The sequence below is a fragment of the Chinchilla lanigera genome, unplaced genomic scaffold (genome assembly GCF_000276665.1).
Source record: "Chinchilla lanigera isolate Chin_1 unplaced genomic scaffold, ChiLan1.0 scaffold00030, whole genome shotgun sequence".
Taxonomy (NCBI): domain Eukaryota; kingdom Metazoa; phylum Chordata; class Mammalia; order Rodentia; family Chinchillidae; genus Chinchilla; species Chinchilla lanigera.
The window spans coordinates 5672984-5692391 of NW_004955431.1; the positions used below are offsets into that span (position 1 = coordinate 5672984).

The 19408-nt window shown below is 48.6% G+C and overlaps 1 protein-coding gene across 1 annotated transcript; it reads right to left on the bottom strand.

Moving 5' to 3' along the window:
• Nucleotides 1–223: 223 nt before the first annotated feature.
• Slc25a15 (solute carrier family 25 (mitochondrial carrier; ornithine transporter) member 15) lies at nt 224–18632 on the bottom strand (the record flags this gene model as incomplete). The annotated part of the gene is given in 6 exon segments (XM_013515895.1): nt 224–2634; nt 3957–4115; nt 5137–5306; nt 7850–7987; nt 13274–13532; nt 18518–18632. Coding segments are annotated over 6 exon segments (906 nt in total). The 3' UTR covers nt 224–2509.
• Between the last annotated feature and the right edge of the window lie 776 nt (nt 18633–19408).

The window sequence follows — 19408 nt, forward strand, 5'->3', positions numbered from 1 at the left end:
GTAGAGTAAGAAATTCTACTGGATCATTACACAACTCCAGTGTATATGAACAACGGTCTTTTTTGCCAGTTTGCCTACAGTGAAATTATTGTACATCCAGAACCTTGGTGAGAAATGCTTGTTGTAGCAAAACTACCACCTGAAACATAAGAGTAACTCATTCTTAATATTGGTTCTTCACACAGACATAAAATACTTAAATAAAACTCACCACAGACTCACATTAGGTAAATAATTTAATAGAAGACTCAAATTTCTTTAAACACAATATATCAAGTTATATTTTTGTCTGGAGTACACATCTGAAATGGTACAAACTGTACCTACATACTGAACCAAAAATTAACCAGACAGAATGAAACAAATTGCTCATTTTTCCATTCCTCACTTGTACTCGCTTCAGACAATTGCAACTGAAGATAATGAATTAAATCATTCACGGATGATCTGCGAAAAGAGCAGCCAACCGCACTCCCTGGGACCAGCCCCGAGGTACTGTGCAGGGGACCAGGGGCTCGAGGCAGCTCCCTTCCTGCCAGCAGCCAGTCCCATTTTTCTCTATTTGATCTCAATCCAGGTCTGCAGTTGAAGCACCACTCAGTAGCTACTGATCATTTAAATATGGAGAGGAAAGTAAAGTTGAAAAATGGTTCTCTTGTGAAGAAAAAAAGTAAATAGAGGTTCTGGGAGGCCGAGGCAGGAAAACTGCAAACTTGAACCCAGCCTGGGCAACTTAGTGACTTAAGGAGACCCTGTCTCAAAATGAAAAGATAAAGAGCTGGGAATGTGGCTCAAAGCTGGGGTCTGGGTTCCATCTGCAGTACCACCAAAAAAAAGAAAAAGGAAGCGGAGAACCAGTTACACTATGACAGGCACCCTTGTCCCGGAGTCCAGAGCTTCCAGCCCTCGGTACTTGGCAGCACGCACCTTGCTTCCCTGACCCTCTGGCTCCCGGCACAATGGCTGAGTTGCCAGAGGCTTGGCGAACAGCAGGGAGCTTAAGGAGACTGGGGGTTTCACCCAGAGTTGGCATTCTGCCCCTGCGGACAGACATACGAGCTAAGGACTCATTAGACCTCTAACGAACACTTCTTATTGAGAGCACCCTGCTGGTCTTGGACCAGCCCGGAATGAGGAGGCTTCTTTAGCGGTGACAAGACTGATTCCCAGCAGTAACTCCAAAGAACTGCTGTTCATCCCAGATCCATGTGGATCAGATCACCAGCGGGATTTGTTCTCTTTTCTGGGTTAGGAAGACATGTTGGCTAGTTTCACAAAATTGCTTTTCTTATGCTCCACTGGTTATAAAGTTGTACCTCATCTACAGTTACTAAAATTCAGGATTGCCTGCCAGCCCCAAGTGTAGAAGGCACCAACAGGCATGGCAGGGGTTCCAGGTAAACGTCAGGACAGGAGGGGCTCATTGACTGAGAACTACAAGCACTGTTTCCACTGTGCTTGAGAGAACACAGCTGCACCCATAAGTACTATCAGTGCATCGCCAAACGGGGAGCTCTGCTACTCTCCTCAGGAAAAGCTTCCATTGCAAAGCCGAGGAGGACAGGTGGGCAAATGAGTAGTCTAAAGTGGACGGACTGCAAGGCTACCCAGGTCAGGACCAAGAGATGGAATTAGGTAGGAGCTGCTGTGATTCACAGGGGATAACGAAAGCACAGCAGCCATCCCCTGGGCCCGTCCTTTATCCTCAGCCCGGGGCAGGGGAAGATCTCTGGAAGAAGGGAAGGAAGTTGGTAAGAGCCGTGCTACTTCCCAAAGAGCTGATGGTCTGGGACTCACCTAGCAATACAGTCTGAGCGCAGAACACAAGCCTGTCAAGAAAATGAATGGCACCATTTTAACAGTGAAGCGTCTTGGGAAAAACCCACAACGTCACTCTGAAACTTAATCAAGAATGTAGAAGCCACACCACTATGCAGGCCTATGCTACGAAAAGCCTACATGAATATTTTAGTTTTCAAGTACTACTTAAAGACATTTAACATCTTAGAGTACAGCGGTTCAGTAGACTTCAAATACATCTAGAACGGATTAAGCAGTCATTTATGACCATTTACACACCCACACACACACACACACACACAAAGTCACATCTCGGTTTTCTGGTAATATTTGAGATTAACCATAGAACCAAATTGTGTTTCCCTCTATACGTAAACATCCAGACTACAAGTATAACACGGTTTTATGCATAAACAATGCCCAAATACAACTACATGCAGCCTTTCAAGTTATGTACACAAGGCCACAAGCCATCTGGTATATTTTATCAAGGGCCAGAGCAGCAACTTTTCTCTTTCAATTATGGGCAGAAATTATGCGATGTAAAATAGAAGTGCTTCCATCACGTTTAAGGTTTAGGTAGACGGGACGACAAAGAGGAAATTCCCAATAAATCAAAATAATTCCACGTTGTTCCTGTACTCCACGAAACCCTGAGATGAACAGTAGTCCTCACGCCTGCGCTTTGGAGGCAGGCCCACCAGGCACTTCAGAACGCTTCCAGCTGGCTCATCATCAGCTTCCTGCTATATTCGTAGGCCAAAAATAGTGCGCCATTGGCAGGGAAGGCTCGAATCATTGTAGGTTTCAGTCCAGAATACAAAGCTGTTATTCCTAGAAAACAAAAGGGCAATCAAAGACTGAGGACCCATCCCATGCAGCTGCACAGAACAGGAGTATTTGCACTTAGATATCCAGACTATAGCACTAAAGCTCAACAAGTGGTGGACTGGCTTCCTGTCCCCTAAACAGACTAACACAAACAAGTGTTGCTATACGCCCCTTCCATGCGTGGTTAACGGAAGGTACAGCTGAGGCCTGACCCAGCCAGACAGAGGCAACCATGAAGCTGAAGGCAGCAGTAAGAGCTCTTACACCGAAGTCTAAGGCCTGTTTCCTGTATGAGCGCCACCCCGCAGGACTGTGAGACTGAATTACATAGGCGGGAGGGGCATGCTTGCTAACTTTGCAAAACTATGAAACATGCATATTTATAGGGAAGTCACTATTAACAATGTAGAAGATATCTGTGCCGTATTGGGACATGAATTAAAGTTGTTTCTGTGTTGTGCTCTTTCTCTTAAAAATCAAAACAGAAGTTCATCACTCAAGTTTTAATGTGTAGTGGTGACAGCAGGGGCAGGTTGCATAAAATCAGATTTACAAGATTACTTAGTCCTCATTCTCCTACATAACTCTAAAAATTGTAGCCACACATGGTTCGAAGTTGCTCAGTCCATTTCTGATCCCAGAAACTCAGCATTAAGCATGTCATACATTCCTTTAAAGCCTTAAAGTGCCCCTGTTAGAGATTACTCCCCACCCCCACCCCCACCCCTCGGTATGGGGGATCAAACTCATGACCTTGCACTTGCCAGGCAGGCACTGTGCCGCTGAGCTAAATCCCCAGCCCCCAGGATTACTTTCTGATAATGTCCGTATTCTACTTCCAAGCATTTATAACCTCAGGGATTAGAACAAAGAATCCTGACAGGTATCTGGAATGAGCTAATGAACTTTAAAGATTTTTAAGAGCCAGGCATCTCATAGCCAGGCTATCGCACACCCTTGTAATCCCAGCATTAGGGAGGCTGAGACAGGAGGATCACTGTGAGTTCCAGCTTAGCCTGGGCTATAGAGTGAGACCCTCTCTCAAAAAAAAAAAAAAAAAAAATTTCTTGAGAATGGAAATGAGCTACGGCAAGGGTTTTACAAACAAAGCCACAAATGTGTATCAACATGTAGTGCTACTGCCTAGCAAGCACAGGGTCCTGAGTTTGATTCCCCAGTACAAAAAAAAAAATAATAATAATGCAGTGCTAGAAAGGGATATGAAATAGGGAGAAGAAAGCAATTACAGACCTGACCACCTCAGACAAGACTGTGAAGTGACCCGTCTGTACTACCTACTCTGTTTCTGCAGTCGGCAGACTCACCTTCGTTTCTCACAACGCTTAGGAAGGTTCCGATAAATCCTGCCTGTTTTCCAGACATGGAAAGAACCTGAATTCTGGATTTGATACAGTCCACTGGGTACACAGCAAGCCACAGGCAGATTCCACCAACTCCACCACTTAACATCAAGGGGACAGGGCCTAGAGAAGAAAAACAGCAAATGACATTTTATCTCACGAACAGCTGATAGCACATTTCCAGATGCCAGTGGCCACAGGTAGATAAAAACCAAAATGCTAATGCTACAGGACACTGTTCGTTGAGAAAACTGTCACAGCCAAGAATGCACGGCTCCCTTCGGTGGTCTGGGTCTCGCGGGGGCCTTGCCAGGACAAGAAGCCCTAGGTAGGGCTGTGTTTAGGCTGGTCATCCAGAGCTGCTGCCCCCGGTCCTATCGACCACGGCCTGGTCTGCACAGAACAGCAGGTCCCCCACAGCACGGCAATGCCTCACCACAGGGAGTAAGCAGGAACCATAGAAACAGTCCACATCTTTTACAGTCTTCTCACCCTTAGGTAAATATATTAATGCCCAAACGCTCCAATCCTTCCTTTACCGTGAAAAACTTTGTTTTGTTTGTATTTTGCTATTGTTTTTTTTTTTTTTGTACTATTTTCTTTAAAATAAAAATTAAAAAGAAAAGAAAACACTGTCTTATTTAAACATACCAGATAAGTCTGGGGGCTTGATTAACTGCGTAACAGATCCAATACACAGAAGTGAGGTGCTCAGACCTTGCTTGTGTCAGTCAACACTTGTCAAGTTGTGTTAAGCAGTGAACAGGGCAAGTCAGACTTGTGTGTTCACTGCTTTCAAACACTGTCAAGACTTATTACCACATTTTAAAAGTACTGAAAGAGTTCTGGGTGGTTCCTCACTAGGGAAAAGTCATTTCTATTTCTCTAAAATGAACCCAGAACAATCAATAAGTGTTATTCCAGTAAAGAAGTTTGGATAGACTGCTTCAGCCCCCGTTCTGAGGAAATCACCAAGCCTGGGGGAAGGGTGCTAAACATCTCCTGCGGCCATATCACTTTCCAGCTTCCAGAAACTTGTGCTGAGCAGACCCCCACAGGGAGAGTTCAGAAAGGTAATTCGCAGCAACCACATCAGGAAACAGATACCATAACACCCACAGGCTATCAATGCAAACATACTTACCTAGTTCATCTTTTGATCTCCCTGATGCAAAAAACGACCGGCTCAGTTCATAGCCCCCAAAGAAGAAGAAATAGCCTGGTACTTCCCGAAGTAAAGTGCTTGAGAGTCCATGGTAGAAGCCCAAGGGACCATCCTTCCTAAGGATACCTTTCACAACGGACCAAACTGTACTGGAGGAGAGTGAGAGACAAGGTTAGTACAGGCAGGGAAGCAAGAGGACAAGGGCATTCACCCCCCAGCTAACAGACTTGATTAAGCACAGGTAAAGTACTTGATTTTGTAAACAAAAACCAGCAAATCTAAAAAAAAGCCATCCTTTGGTAGGAAAGAAACATCTCAGACGCGGAAGTATTTCTATGTTATTCTTTTTTTTTTTGTCTTTTTCAGATAGGGTCTTGCTATGCAGTTCAGGCTGGCCTTGAGCTCACTTTGTAGCCCAGGCTGGTCTCAAACTCTCAATGATCCTCCTGCCTCAGGCTCCCAAGTGCTGGGATTACAGGTGTGCGCCACCAAGCCCGGCACTTTAAATTATTCTTAAGAAAAGTTTATTAAATGAAAACATACATTTCTAGAAGTCACACTATCAAAGATACAAAAAGAGCTATGACCCATGCTTTCCGCAGTAAGTACGTGAAATCTGAAATTACAGTAAGGAGCCAGCCAAACTCAGCAAGAAGAAGACAGTACTGTGTTCTCCCAATCCGTCTCCCTCGGATTCCTGTCTCTTCAGTATGAGGTGTCCTTCAGGAGAATCTTGTCAGGTGTTTGCTGCTGCTTTGACGGCAGTGACATAAACCAGCAAAGGAGCAAATGTTACTTGACAGCTACATAAATTCTGAGGGCTGAGCTAAGCTTCTGCCATGCAGAAAGCACCCAGAACTGAGTCCCTCGAGAGCTGGGGCACAGGAGAACTCCTCTGAAGCAGGTCAGAGCCCTCCTCCCAGAACAGCTGAAGCACAGCATAAATGTGGACAGCAGACTCTCTTCTCATGATGGTGGCTGCAACAGGTTTTATCCCCACAGTGAAAAGGGAAAGAAATCGCATGTTTAGTGTGACCTAGCGCCTTCCCTCTCACCTTTTCTCAAAAAAGGGGGTTCAGCTAGGAGAGGAGGAGGATCAAGCTCTGTGGTAACAAAGACCACCGGGCATTTGTCAGCTGTACGCTTGGGCGGCAGTGCTCCCCTTCATAGACAAATGCAGCCCGCTGCACTGCCTGCCTGGCCCGAGCCATCACATACACTCACGTGTATACAGTGCCTCAAAATGTCCACTGAAATCCTTTGGACATAACCGTAACTATCTTTAAATTACCTTAAACTACTGCTAAGGTACACGAGGACAGTTTTCTGGGTGGTGTTAAGGTTTTATTCTATTTCTGAATCCAGGAACTTCATACAAAGCTTCTTCATTCTGTGACTATTTACAGAATTGCACACTTATGATTTGCGTGTGTATTCACGGCACTGGTGGATGTTCCATTTCAATAAAAAGTTTTCAGGGCATCACTTTGGGACCTCTATCTAGGCAGGAAAAATTGATACAAGTGGCAGCAATGAATCTCAATGTTGCGGAAAACAGGCACTGTTAAGAAGCCCGTTCTAGCTGGGAGGAGACTCCTAGATCCATTCAATGGCTTCTCCAGCAGATGGACAGGCTTTAAGTCAACGGCAGCAACATAGATAAGTTTTATGACTAGTAAGTGTAACAAATTGCTTTTCAATTCAAGTAAATTATATATCTGTCTTAATTGCTTTTCTCATTGCTGAGACAAAATAGCTAATGCCCACAGTTAAGGGAGGGAAGGTTTATTTAGCTCAGTTTGTGGAGGTTTCAGTCCATAACTGGCTGGCTCCAAGGCAGGGTGGCACATGGCAGAGGGGCAACAGTTCATGGCGGAAGAAGACAGCAAAAGCAACAACCAGACCTTAACAATGTCTTCCTGCCCCTTTCACATTCTATCTAGGTTGCTGGGATTAGGCAGGTGCCAAACCAATCAGTGAACCGATCACATACCCTTAATCCCAGCAGCACACGCTCTAGATTCAGACACCTCTGAGAAGCCTGCCCTCGTGACTGCATGAGGCTTTGGGGGGACATCCAGACACAAATCATAACACTATCATATATATGTGAAAATCACTCTAGGGCAGAGCTGCAGGGCCATTTCATCATTGAAGAACAGCTGTGGGCTGACATGGGTTTTGAAGAATGTCTTCAGAACACAGGCTCTTCGCAGGGGCACCAGAAAGACTAGGGAAGGCAGGAAGGAAGCAGAGGAACTCACCACTGGGATCTGGAGTCATCAGCCTGAACACACATGTAAAGCCTGGGAACAGGCATCCAATATTCATCACAGAACTCAACTCAGTACCTAGGAAGGCTCAGCTCACAGATCCAGTTCAAAAGCTGCCTACTGTGTGCCTCCAAATATTGACTATGCACCCAAGGGAAGAAAAGGGGTGCTAAGCTCTAGGCTGCACCATTTCTGGGTGTTAAAATCTACCTCCGATGGCCCATAGGGTGGGTGCTGAGTGCAGCCCCCCCTGCACCCGATGATCATTTCAGAAAGTCATCCTATGACTGGTATGAGAAACACAATGCTTTAGCATAGATAAATCTGTTTCTGCTCCTTAATTTTAACACACTATAAAATTTTAAACATAATATACAAAGGCAACAGAGACCTAACGCTTGTGCCTGAACAGCGCTTACTTCTGGCTGCTGGCTATCTTGCCTGACGTCTCCATCTCGAACATAGTCTGCAGCCGGCACTTCACGAGCTCTGTGGGGCACAGCACCAGCGCGGCAAAGGCAGAGGCCACCGAGCCCGCGGCTGCGTTCTGCAGGTCGCTGAAAGCACAAGCAGAGAAGACCGCCGACATCAGCGCAGGCGATCCTCGGCAGCGCCAGGGGGAGCACGCGTGCGCTACCGCCGCTAGGGATCGCACAGCCGCGTGAGGAGCCAGCAGTACCCCCACACCCCCCTGGAGCGGTGACGCTTAGAGAAGGCGCGCCATCAAACCCAAGTCTGGCTGACGGCCCATCCATGCTGCGCTTACAGGCACGGTGCTGCGCCCTGAATGTTTGCGGTTCGCTCCCCAAATTCCTACGTTGAAGACCCACCCCCCGTGTGACAGTACCTGGAGGAAGGGTCCCGAGAGGCAATCAGGTACAAGTGAGGATTTATATGTTAGGTATGAGTTAGGACTTTGAGGGTGAGACCCTCACCATGGAATCAGCGCCCTGGTAAGAAGGGAGCAGATAACAAGCTTTCCCTCTCTACACTGTGAAAATGTGCTCAGAAAACACCATTAACCACGAAGTGGACCCTCAACAGACACCAAATCTGCCAGGACCTTGCTCTTGGATTTTTCAGCCTCCAGAGCTGTAAACAGTGTTTTTTCAGCCTCCCTACTCTACAGTATCCCAATGTAAGACACACAGTGATGTATAAAATAAAGCCTAAACAACCCCGAGAGGGGGGAAAAACCACCCCTAGTCCCACCACTCAAAACATGCACTATCACTATTTCAGTGTATTACACACTAAGCTTCAAGTAAAATTAGGTTCTAAGGCCATCTCTCCCTGCACAAAAATCTAACCTGGAACAACCAGACATGTACTGTTCATGTGAAAACTTAGCAGAAATTTATTCATTTATGTCTTTTTTGAGACAGGATCTCACTATGCAGTTCAGGCTGGCCTTGAACTCATTTATGTAGCCCAGGCTGGCCTCGAACTTGCAACGATCCTCCTGCCTCAGCCTCCTGAGTGCTGGGATTACAGGCGTACACTACCAAGTCTGGCCAGCATAAATTTTTAAACAAAAGTACCTGCACTGCAAAAAGAAAGTTTCTGATTAGCTGATGGCCTCCTGCCATGGTTTGAGTGTGTGCCCCAAAGGTTCACGTGCCAGAAGCTTGCTCCTCCGTGCGGCAGTGTTCAGGCGGTGGAAGCTCTAGGAGGCAGGGCCTCGTGGGAAGTAGTCAGGGCACTGGGGGCACTGCTGCTGCCAGAAGGAATTAATGTCGCTCTGGCGAGACTCAAGTTGGTTCCCAGAAAAGCAGATTGCTATCAACAGAGCAAGCCTCCCCTCTGAGTCCCTCTGGCTTCCTATAACACCAATGAGCTCTCCCTGTCACACCTACTGTACTCCCACCATGACACCAACACCATGCCGTGACAGAGCCAGAAGGTCCCACCACAGCCAAGCAGGTACTGGTGCCATGTTCTTGACCCTGCAGAACTGTGGGCTAAGCAAAACACTTTTCTTTTTTTTCTTTCTTCCGGCACCGGGGATCGAACTCAGGACCTTGTACTTGCCAGTCAGGCGCTTGTGCCACTGAGCTATATCCCCAGCCCCAACAAACCTCTTTTCTTTATATGTTATCTGGTCTGAGGTATTTTGTTAGAAGAACAGAAAGTGGACTAAGGTATCTCCTCAGCCTCAACAACCCAGAGGGCAAGAGGAGGGGACCATGGGACACAGAGCTGGGGAAGCCAGGAAGAGTCACATACTCAGTGATTTAGGTGAAATGGCTAAGCTAGACATCTAAACCAGGCAAAGAGATGAATGCACACACATATAAAAATTGAAGCAGTCACATTCTCTCATATGGGACTGTACCACGAGCCCAGTCACCAGCAGAGCTGTGATACTAGAGTCCAACAGGAGTTCAAGAATAGGGGCATGGCTGGGCGTGGTTGCTCATGCCTATAATACCAACATTTGGGAGGCTGAGGTAAGGCAATCAATACAAGTTCGAGACCAGCCTGGGCTACAAAGTGAGCTTAAGGCCAGTCTGAACTGCGTAGCAAGACCCTGTCTCAAAAAGACAAAAAAAAAGAACAGGGGTAAAGTCTGAGCAACTATCCTCTGGATGCCAGGAGGGGTCCTCTAAGAAGACCTCTTCTGGCCCAAGACAGTGTTTTGCAAGTACTGCCAGTCCTGGGAGCCACAGTCCTGCATGAGCAGAACCACTGAACTGGTTCCCTGACTCACTCATTAAGTCTTGGCCTCTCGCTGTCACTGGACAGCTGAGACCACCCTCAGATTCCCAAAAGCCCTGAGGGGAGTCACCTCAGCTGATTCCCCTACAGAGAGCCCCTAATAACTTCATTGCAGTGTGAAACAGCGTAAGACCAAGGCTGCCTCCAATCTGGGCCCTGCTTCCTATTCCCTGGAGGCCTAGCCTTGGTGCTATGGCCAGATGCAAGTGGGTGTCCAGGGGCTAAACTGGCCTTTCCACCCAGGACTCAGCAGAGCCAGTGCAGAGTGGGGCTTTCGCTCAGCTGCAGGGCAGACTTCCTTTCCACCTTGAGAATGGAGCCTAAGACCTCTCATGGAGGAGAGTCAGCCTGGCATGCAGAAACTGTCCTGTGCGTTTCAGTTCGCTCCTTCCTCCCCCTCCTCTCATTCCTTCTTGGCTCATCTGTTCAAAACCGAAGCTGAGGATGATTCCTGCTGCCTTCCAGTCGGCCTGCAGATCTGTATTTGGCCTCCCTCAGGTACTCGCTGTCAACCTGACAGGGAACTGTCAATTAGGGTCACTACCTGAGCTCGCCAAGTCGCTGGAACAAAGGTGACAGTCAGTAAACGTGGACGTCTACTCAACCCCCGGCGCACAGATGGCTCAGACGTCTGAACGAACGCCAAGCACCTTACTAAAGGGCAAAGACAAGGCCAAATCAGGTCTGCGGTGGACTTTGGCTTTCTAATAAACACTTCCACTTACCCGTACACAAAATGAGGCCCTCGGGCACCCAGTTCTGCATGGTCTAACTGCACAGAACTGGAACAGAAAGGGCAATGGGCATGAGATGGGTTCTGAAAGAACCAAAGATTTGTCATCTACTCAGCAGACTTTTCTCAGCCAAACAAACAAACAAGCCTGCTCTGAGCATTCCCACTGTGTAAGCGCCATCTAGCCAAAGGTCACAACAGACCATCACTCTGGGTCGTGCTCAAACCAGGAACAGACAAATATTTACAATGGACTGCGGGAATTCGCAGCAGCTCCTCACAAGCAGTTCTTTCCCTTCACTGCTCTTGACAAACCCTCTGGATTAGAGCCCTACGAAATGCGCCAGAACCTCAAATGTGGTCTCATGGAAAGCAGAACTGAGCAGGGATGAGCCACAAGGCATGGCTGGGCCTGGTGATCATTAGCTGTCAACACGTGTGCCTCGGTTTCCCCCACCTGTAAGGCGGAGATGACACACCTGCCTTAATCCTCTCAGGGTCACAGTGGGGGCCATGCAGATGCAACATCTATGCCAGAGCTTAGCAGGCTCTTAGCATCCCCCCCCGAGCCAACAGCAAACACTGTTCTTCAGGGTGAAAAAGATCCTTGGCCCAGAAAAGCCGGCAGTGCTGTGTCAGATCACGTTAAAGAAATGGCTGGGGGCTGGGGATTTAGTTCAGCGGCACAGCGCCTGCCTGGGAAGCGCAAGGTCGTGAGTTCGATTCCCAGCACCAGGAAAAACAAAACAAAACAAAAAAACCAACCAAACAAACAAAAGAAACAGCTGCTTCCCTGAAGAACCACAGAGCATATTTAGCCCGTTCAGGACAGGGCCATAATTCACGCCTCACTGCCAGGTGGCTCTGAACCACGGGTGGTGCATGCATGACTGTCCCACTGGGCAGCATGGGACAGTCCCATTGGGTGGTCATGCATGCACCACCAGTGCTTCAGGCTGGCAGGAGCGTGTTAATAAACAAGATGCTGTATATACCACAGAACATAACCACCTCCGGATTGCTCCCCACCCCTTCTCAGGGACACCAACACAGACTTCTGGGAGCGGTGCGGGGGAAACAGCGCTACAGGGTACTTCGTGGTTCTCATTACAAAAGCACTGTGCTTGCACCGCAGTCTTCACGGGATAAAATGGGTGCGGGGTCTGATCCCTTCTGTGAGAAGTGAGAGGACACCACCTCTGTCTGTGGCTGGAGGGCTGCTCTGCTCGGAGGGCAGTGCCTCTTTCTTCCACCACAGCCTCACCCAGGTGCGCTCTGCTGCCTGGTCTCGCTTCTGTGCCGAACCTCCTCAAGGAGCCCAAGGCAGAGCTCGAGCTCAGGCCTCAAGTAGAATGTGTCTCCTCTGCTGAGGGGAAACTTGTGCTTCTGTCAGCCTCCACCCGGGCTGCCACACACTCTGGCTTACACCTGCTCTGCCTCTACTTCTTCTCTCCTTCCCGCCGGAGCTCAGCTGTCCTCTCTAGAGCTCAGCTGTCCTCTCTACCCTGTACTGTCGCCTTGGGCCATCTTATCCAGTCCCGAGCCTTAGAAACAAAGTTCCACCCACCAGGAGAGAACTGCTGTCTCTCTAAGGGCGGGTCTGAGTCCTGTACCTGTCTCTGGAGACACTTTAGTACACAAAGAGCCTACATCAGTCACAGCAGGGTTTTTAATTCCAACCAGATCAATCCACAGACTGCCTTCTGCAACTCAAGCCAAGTAAGAACTGTAAATGACTGAAGGTGGGGTGGCTATTACTTAAGGAGCTCACACATGTTGCGTCTGTGTGGCCCTCACTGACAGAAGCAAAGCAGGTGCGTACTCTGTATCGGACAGGCAGAGAAACAGGTGCTCACGCGACACACCAGTGGTTTCTGAACAGTCTGGTCTCTGTATAACATCCTGGGAGAGACCAAGCACGAGCCAAACTCTGACGTTTGATGGAGACTGGGTCAAAATGTAAGGGGCTCACCAGCATTTGCCTACGTTTCCAACACCTCCTAAAGTTCCATATTCCTCTTTGAAACTATTTGTCTCAGGGCACCTCTTCCAACACTCTGCACCATGCGGAAGAAGTGGAACCTAAAACTTGGGTCCCACATTGCGTCTATGGTTTCAGCTCAGCACTTCCGCCCACTGGACAAGCTTCCTCCCAAAGATACCAGACTGCCAGGGCGGGTCTTTCCAGCACCAGCCTCCGGGGTGCTTCTCCTTTGTACAATGCATATGCTTTTTCCAAGGTTTACCCCAAGACAGCTTATGACACCATCATCAAAAAGAAGGTACTTATTTTAAGAAGGAAAACGCTCCTCCTGTGAGCGACCATTCAAAGGCTGGCCATACAACAATGTTAGTATCTTTGAAAAAGCACAAGGCACTGGGTCGGACTCACCTCAGCTTTGCCTGCCTCTCCAGTCCAACCACTCTCCGCACCAGCTGCTGGCAGAAGCCATAGCACATGAAGAGCACCGAGTTCTCGGCAATGTTGGCAATCAGCGCTGGGCTGGTGCCCTTGTAGAAGCCACGGAACCCCACCTGTGAGTAGGTCTTCAGGCAGCAGTCAGTGAGGCCCCGGTACAGGTCGGGGAACGTCTGCATCTTCACCTTCATCGTGTCAAAGGGCTGCCCGGTCAGTACACATGCCGTGCCCCCTGGAATGCATGCAAGAACATACAGGTTCCTCAGTCATCGGGGAACGCGGTACCGCGGCCCACCCCGGGAGGAATTACCCAGGCAATTTACAAATTCTTTCTGACCATGTTACTCCTCAAACCTAGCTGAGTCCAGGACACAACTACAGCGGGGCCTGGCACCTGAGTCCCACCCTTAAGGGCCTCACACTCTTGGCGCCCCCAAATCCAAGTCCAGCTGCAAAGGTGTGGCATGTTTAGGAGACAGCAATGCAGTCAGAGCTGGAGCCCAACTTCCTGTGGACTCCTGGACAGGGAATGTGACTGTGAGCACCTGCTCCTCACCCATTTCCCAGGGTGGGCATGAAGTTAAAGGAAAATGAAGACCGCCTGCTCTACTGGTGGTTGATTGATCCACAGCGGGGACTGTGGGTGGGACAAAAGCCACACCGAGGGAGGGGGCAAACCTAGGAAGAGATGGTCACTCCTTTTTGCCTAAGTCCCTGAATTACGGTAACTATCAGAAAAATCATTGAGTGCTAAATGCCAGGAAGGAAACAGGAGCTTGGCTAATCCCTGGAGTGCCAAATCTTTGATCCTATGAAAAATGCTTTTTAATTTTAGCCCTACCAATTAATAATATGTATTAAGGAATCAAGTGAAACTTATCTTTGTTTAGCACAAATGCACTGAAGTTTACCAGTGCTCAGCATAGTCTGTATATGTTTTCATACTGTAAGAATATCACACAGACTGTATTAGATTGCTTCAATAAGAATGAACTATGATTATCCCATAATAACGCCAGATCCTGGACCGGGGTGAATGTTCTGAAAAGAGCCACTGGTTAATGTTTACTACCCTCCCTGAGACCTGAGAAGCTTCTATATGCCTGAAAGGGGCAGACATAGGTTACTACAATACACATTTGCGAGGCATCTGTGACAACTCCACTTCTAACAGGGAGAAGCAGGAAGGCAAGTGCAGGGCAAAATGCACATTTCCGCCCCTCATCTGTAACTTACCCTACCCCACCTGGTCCCACCCTGCCCTTTCACGTGAGTGGTGACTACTCAGAACACCAACACCAGCTGCCGGGTCCAACACCTCATAGAGTCTCAGAGTTCCATTAAGTGCATAAAGCCAAGGATAACTACAGGGACCAAATATTTCCCTACTTATGTAGAAGCCAGAATTCCAATCATGTTTTTCTCTTACAGAGACAAATGAAAAGAACCTCTGCACGTCACAGCTGTCAGCCCCTCACTCTGCAGGAGAGGTGCCCAGACTGTGGCATTTCATGTTTAACCAAGGGCAACGTTCAGACTGTCAGCTCCTCACACACAGGGCGTGAATCCCCGGGCACTGAGCCATCTACCTGGGCAGAGCAGTACTGATGGAGAAGGGGTGGCTCGGAGGGACAGGTGAACCTCACAGCCCTCAACCAATCACGGTGCCTTTTAACAGGGCAGGGAAGCACTTTGTTTTCAGGCTGCTCCAATCAAAAAAGGTTTTTGAATAGTTTTTCATTTTGGCATTTGAGAGGATAAATAATAAATAACCCCATTCCCCAACTACAATCATTGCTCGCCGCAACGGAGGTGTCAGAGCACTGGCTGGGTTACAGTGTCAGAGACCCTAACGTAACTCTTAAAGTACTACCCAGGTTTCCCTTTAAGGAGATTTCACTTTTGGGATACACCTGGCCTCGGACCCATAGTTACTCAATTATTTATCTTCTTTAAATGCCCCGTCCCACTGGTCTAGGGCTTGAGATCCTTTCCTGGAATCTCCTACGGCAAGTGCAGACAGGGACAGTGACAACCTCTTGGCACTTCAGAGGAAAAGAGTTGGACAGAAAACCTGTCTGTTTAAAACAAGGAGAGACACAAAGAGCAACACGTTTGTGCTCCACCCCTGGCTCCTCAGACCACAGCCGCCTCTGGGCTCACAGATGAATCACTCCAGTGGGTGGGCTTTGGCTAGAAGCACTAGGGGTCCTCTGCTCCTGCCAGAAAAATCCCGGACCGTACCAGGTTACACGCCCAAACACCAGGGCGGCGGAGGTACCAAGCTACTCCTTCACCTCCAGGAAGGGGGCTGCCCTCACAGGGCATGATTTGTGGTTTTTTTCTGAGGCAGTCAGGGACTTAAATGTGGTTTTTGCTAGAAGTTGTGACTCTTCATTTGGGCCTACAAATGTCCAACGTGCAAGTAAAAGTAGAACAAAACTTGACCTTCCTTTTGGGAAACTCTGGGTCAGATTCTTTTCAGCTCTGCATACAGACAGGCTAGTCATTTAAGGAGTGTCTAAAAGAAGGCAGATCAAGGTTTATCAGCCCTAAATTCACCTAGTCTATCTCACTGTCCTTCACAATGGAAGAAACCAGAATACGACATTCACAGAGGCAGCCAGAAATCTGCACTATCCTAAACCTATGTCATCTTGGATTCCAGCACAGCCGCACACGACTGAGGCTGCCTTTCAAGCCATTAGAATTCTTCCCATGGGAATTAAATCTGCCCCTCAAGTCATGAGGATTCCACCTGAGCTAAAAAGCCAGGACTGAGCTAACTGACTGGGCCCTGTCCCACCTCAGCCAGCCCTTAAAAAGTGAGCTCCTAGTTTTTTGGGTGGCCAGCTGACCCCCTATATCAGACTGTGCTCCCTCCAGTGGCTCAAGCTGGAGTCTTGTCCTATTTGTTCTTACTTTTTTGCTAGGGTACTGGCTTGATCTTTGCCAGAGCTGTATTTCCCTTCATTTTCTCTTGCAGTGAAAGCTTTTCCCTATAAATGCGTGCTTTAAATTTTCAGAATGTTATTTAATTATATCACAATACCTGAGTGCTATCAAATACCTGAACGTTATGTAATTATACCATAAAAGTAAGGAGCCATACTAGCCAGGGACACGAGGACCCTTGGAAGTAGCAATGCTGCTTTCCATCTGTACTCTGGGTACCTCACAGCAGACTGGACTCCACATGTCACTAACGGGTACCTTCTCTGACCAGTCCCCACGCAGGCCCCCTGCCCCTGCACTGGAGCTCGCGGGCCTTGGAAGCTGCAGCCAGGGCAACTCTGCCTTAGCAAGGGGCGTCCCTGTACTGCTAAGCACTGGGAGAAACACCTACAAAGAGCCGTCAGGGACACAAAGAGCCCACATGTACGACAGGTGGTAATGGTGGAATTCAGTAAAACATGCCCACCGCAAATGTCTTCTATACCAGGCTCCTGCCAAAACGGTTGCCATCCACATTAAAACTGACTGAAGTATAAGCATGGTGTCCAAATACTTGAATGCTATTTAACTATATCACAACAGATCCTAGGTCTTTGATAGACAGACTGAAGGACAGAAAATGCCAAAAGCTGAGAATCTCACTGTGGCTAACCACCCTCCCGAGACAAGACCATGCCCAGGGTGTTCTGATGGTGAGAAGGCAGGGGCCGGCAGGGGCCGCACACCACACCCAGCCACCATCTTCCACCTGGGCCGGGGCCCCGGGGCGTGGGGAGCAGCAGCTCTTCCCCATGCAGTGTGGGGGACAGATCCAAAGACACAAGACCAAAGGGCGCGAGATTGCAGGGGCGGAACCTGCCAACCTTCAGGCCTGCCGTTCAGGCTGAACACTCCTGTGGTCTCTAACCTGGGAGTGGTGCCCTTGCCTGGGGCTCCTTGTCAGTACCTGTAACATGCTGTCTTCAACCTTCCTTGTTAGGCTACCTTGGTGAAGAATCGTTGATTGTTTTCCAAAAGGGAAACCAATTGGGCAAAGGACAGGGTGAGAGGTGACAGCCCCCTTAACTGCTCTTGATCTGTTGACCCAGGAGGTCCCACTGCATAAGAGCACATTGGGCAACATGGCCCTCTGGCCTGCTCAGCCTGTGAAGCTGCAATCCTCACAGGGATCAGTGTGGGAGCCACAGGTTCACTCAGGAAGTGAGCAATGCAGGTCCTAAGATAGCACAGGACTCTTCTGGAAAGCTAAACGACCACCACACCATATCAGTCCAATTCCACAGCTAGCTTCAGGCTGAGCTTCCTGGTATGCCTGCCCTTTTTTTCTTCCTCTTCTTTGTGGTCTGGGGATTGAACCCAGGACCTTTGCACCGAGCTACATCCCCAGCCCTTTTTACTTGAGACAGCGGCTTGCTAAATTGCCCAGATTGGGCTCAAATTTGTTTGTCTGTCTCCAGAGTGCTGGGATTACAGAAATGCACCACCATGCCTAGCTTATGCCTGCGTTGCTTCTAATGCAATGACCAGCATGTGGCTAGCACTGGCTCCCATCTGCCTTTGGGCTTGCCTTAGCTGACCATCCCTAAAAAATCCTATCCTCTCTCCTTTCCTCCTGGCTCTAAGACACATGGAATATGTATCCCTTCTAAAGCAGACCATCCTTCCTCTCCCAGCACCCAGACTAGTAGCCAGCATTTCCTACAGACAGAGCATGGTGCTATCTCTGCACTGCAAAGGAGCTGAAAAGGTCCAGGACTGGATGGAATCCAAGGTCACTTGTACACCCTACCTGTGTGACAACGAACGAGTGACTTCGTCTCTGAGCTGTTTCCCAGCAGTGCTAGGGATGTTCTCACCCCAGCACTTTACCCTACTAAAAGCTTTTTGCTGTTGTTGTTTTGTTTTGTTTTGTTTTGTTTTTGTCTTTTTGCGACAGGGTCTCGCTGTGCAGTTCAGGCTGGCCTGGAGCTCACTTTGTAGCCCAGGCTGGTCTCGAACTCGCAACGATCCTCCTGCCTCAGTCTCCCGAGTGCTGGGATTACAGGCGTGCGCCACCACGTCCAGCTTACTAAAAGTTTTAATACAACAGAAATTACCTTTTGCCATGCTCTGAACAATATTACACTTCCATTAAATAGATTTGCTCCAAGATTAAAACATATTACTTCTGGGGTGACAAGGAATATTTTCATACCCCTGTCCCTGGATCTTGCTGAGACAGTACTTGAGGAATACAGAAGACTAGGTTTTCTCTGAAATTACCTGCAGCCCCTGCTGTGAGGTCAATGGCAGCTTGGATGGCAGGATTGGATTTCATGGTGCTGCTGCGCTCCGTAAAAGGCAACTCTCTGGAGCTTAGGGTGGGCACTGCATACTCCTGGAGGAGGCAAGAGTTCACCATCAGTCAGGCCTCTGCAAGTTACTGCACCTGAACTTCAGGGTTCTGGGAAGTGGGCTTTACCCTGTTCCTATGGAATGGGGCTGGGGGGGCCTCCTAAGTGTTTGGTTGTCCCATAAAAACCCCATACATCAGAAACCCCTGCTGACCATCACACCATAGCCGCTAGCGGCACTTCAACCAACCTTAAAGAAAACCTTGAAATGAACACCAAATAAAGAAGCCAAATTCGGACGTCCTGAGCCACACTACACCAGCTTTGCAAAGACCTAAGGTGAAAGTTCACTCCACAGGCTTGTTCTGAGTTTAGACAGCAGCCTGTGCTGGGTGTGCAAGAGGCAAGAGGAGGTCGGGAAAGCAGCACGCACGAAGCAAAAGTCAGGTGCTCCACTAAGTCACATGCACCTGGGTGCAAATGTCTGCTCCCCCAGCATGGTGGGCCCATGGGCCCCTAAAGCTGGGGGCCTCATCTGTACAAGGTGAATAAAAACACGATTCAGGGTCAGGGATTTAGGTCAGTGGCACAAGCGCCTGTCTGGCAGACATGATGTCCTAAATTTGATTTCTGGTACAAAAAAAAAAAGGCAATTAGAGATTCAGGTATGGTGGATGGTATGATCACTGGTACATGCCAGTGATCCCAGCACTCAAGAGGCTGAGGCAGGAGCACTGGAAGTTCAAGGACAGCCTGGCCTGCAGAGTGAGATCCTCTCACATACATACACACACACACACACACACACACACACACACAC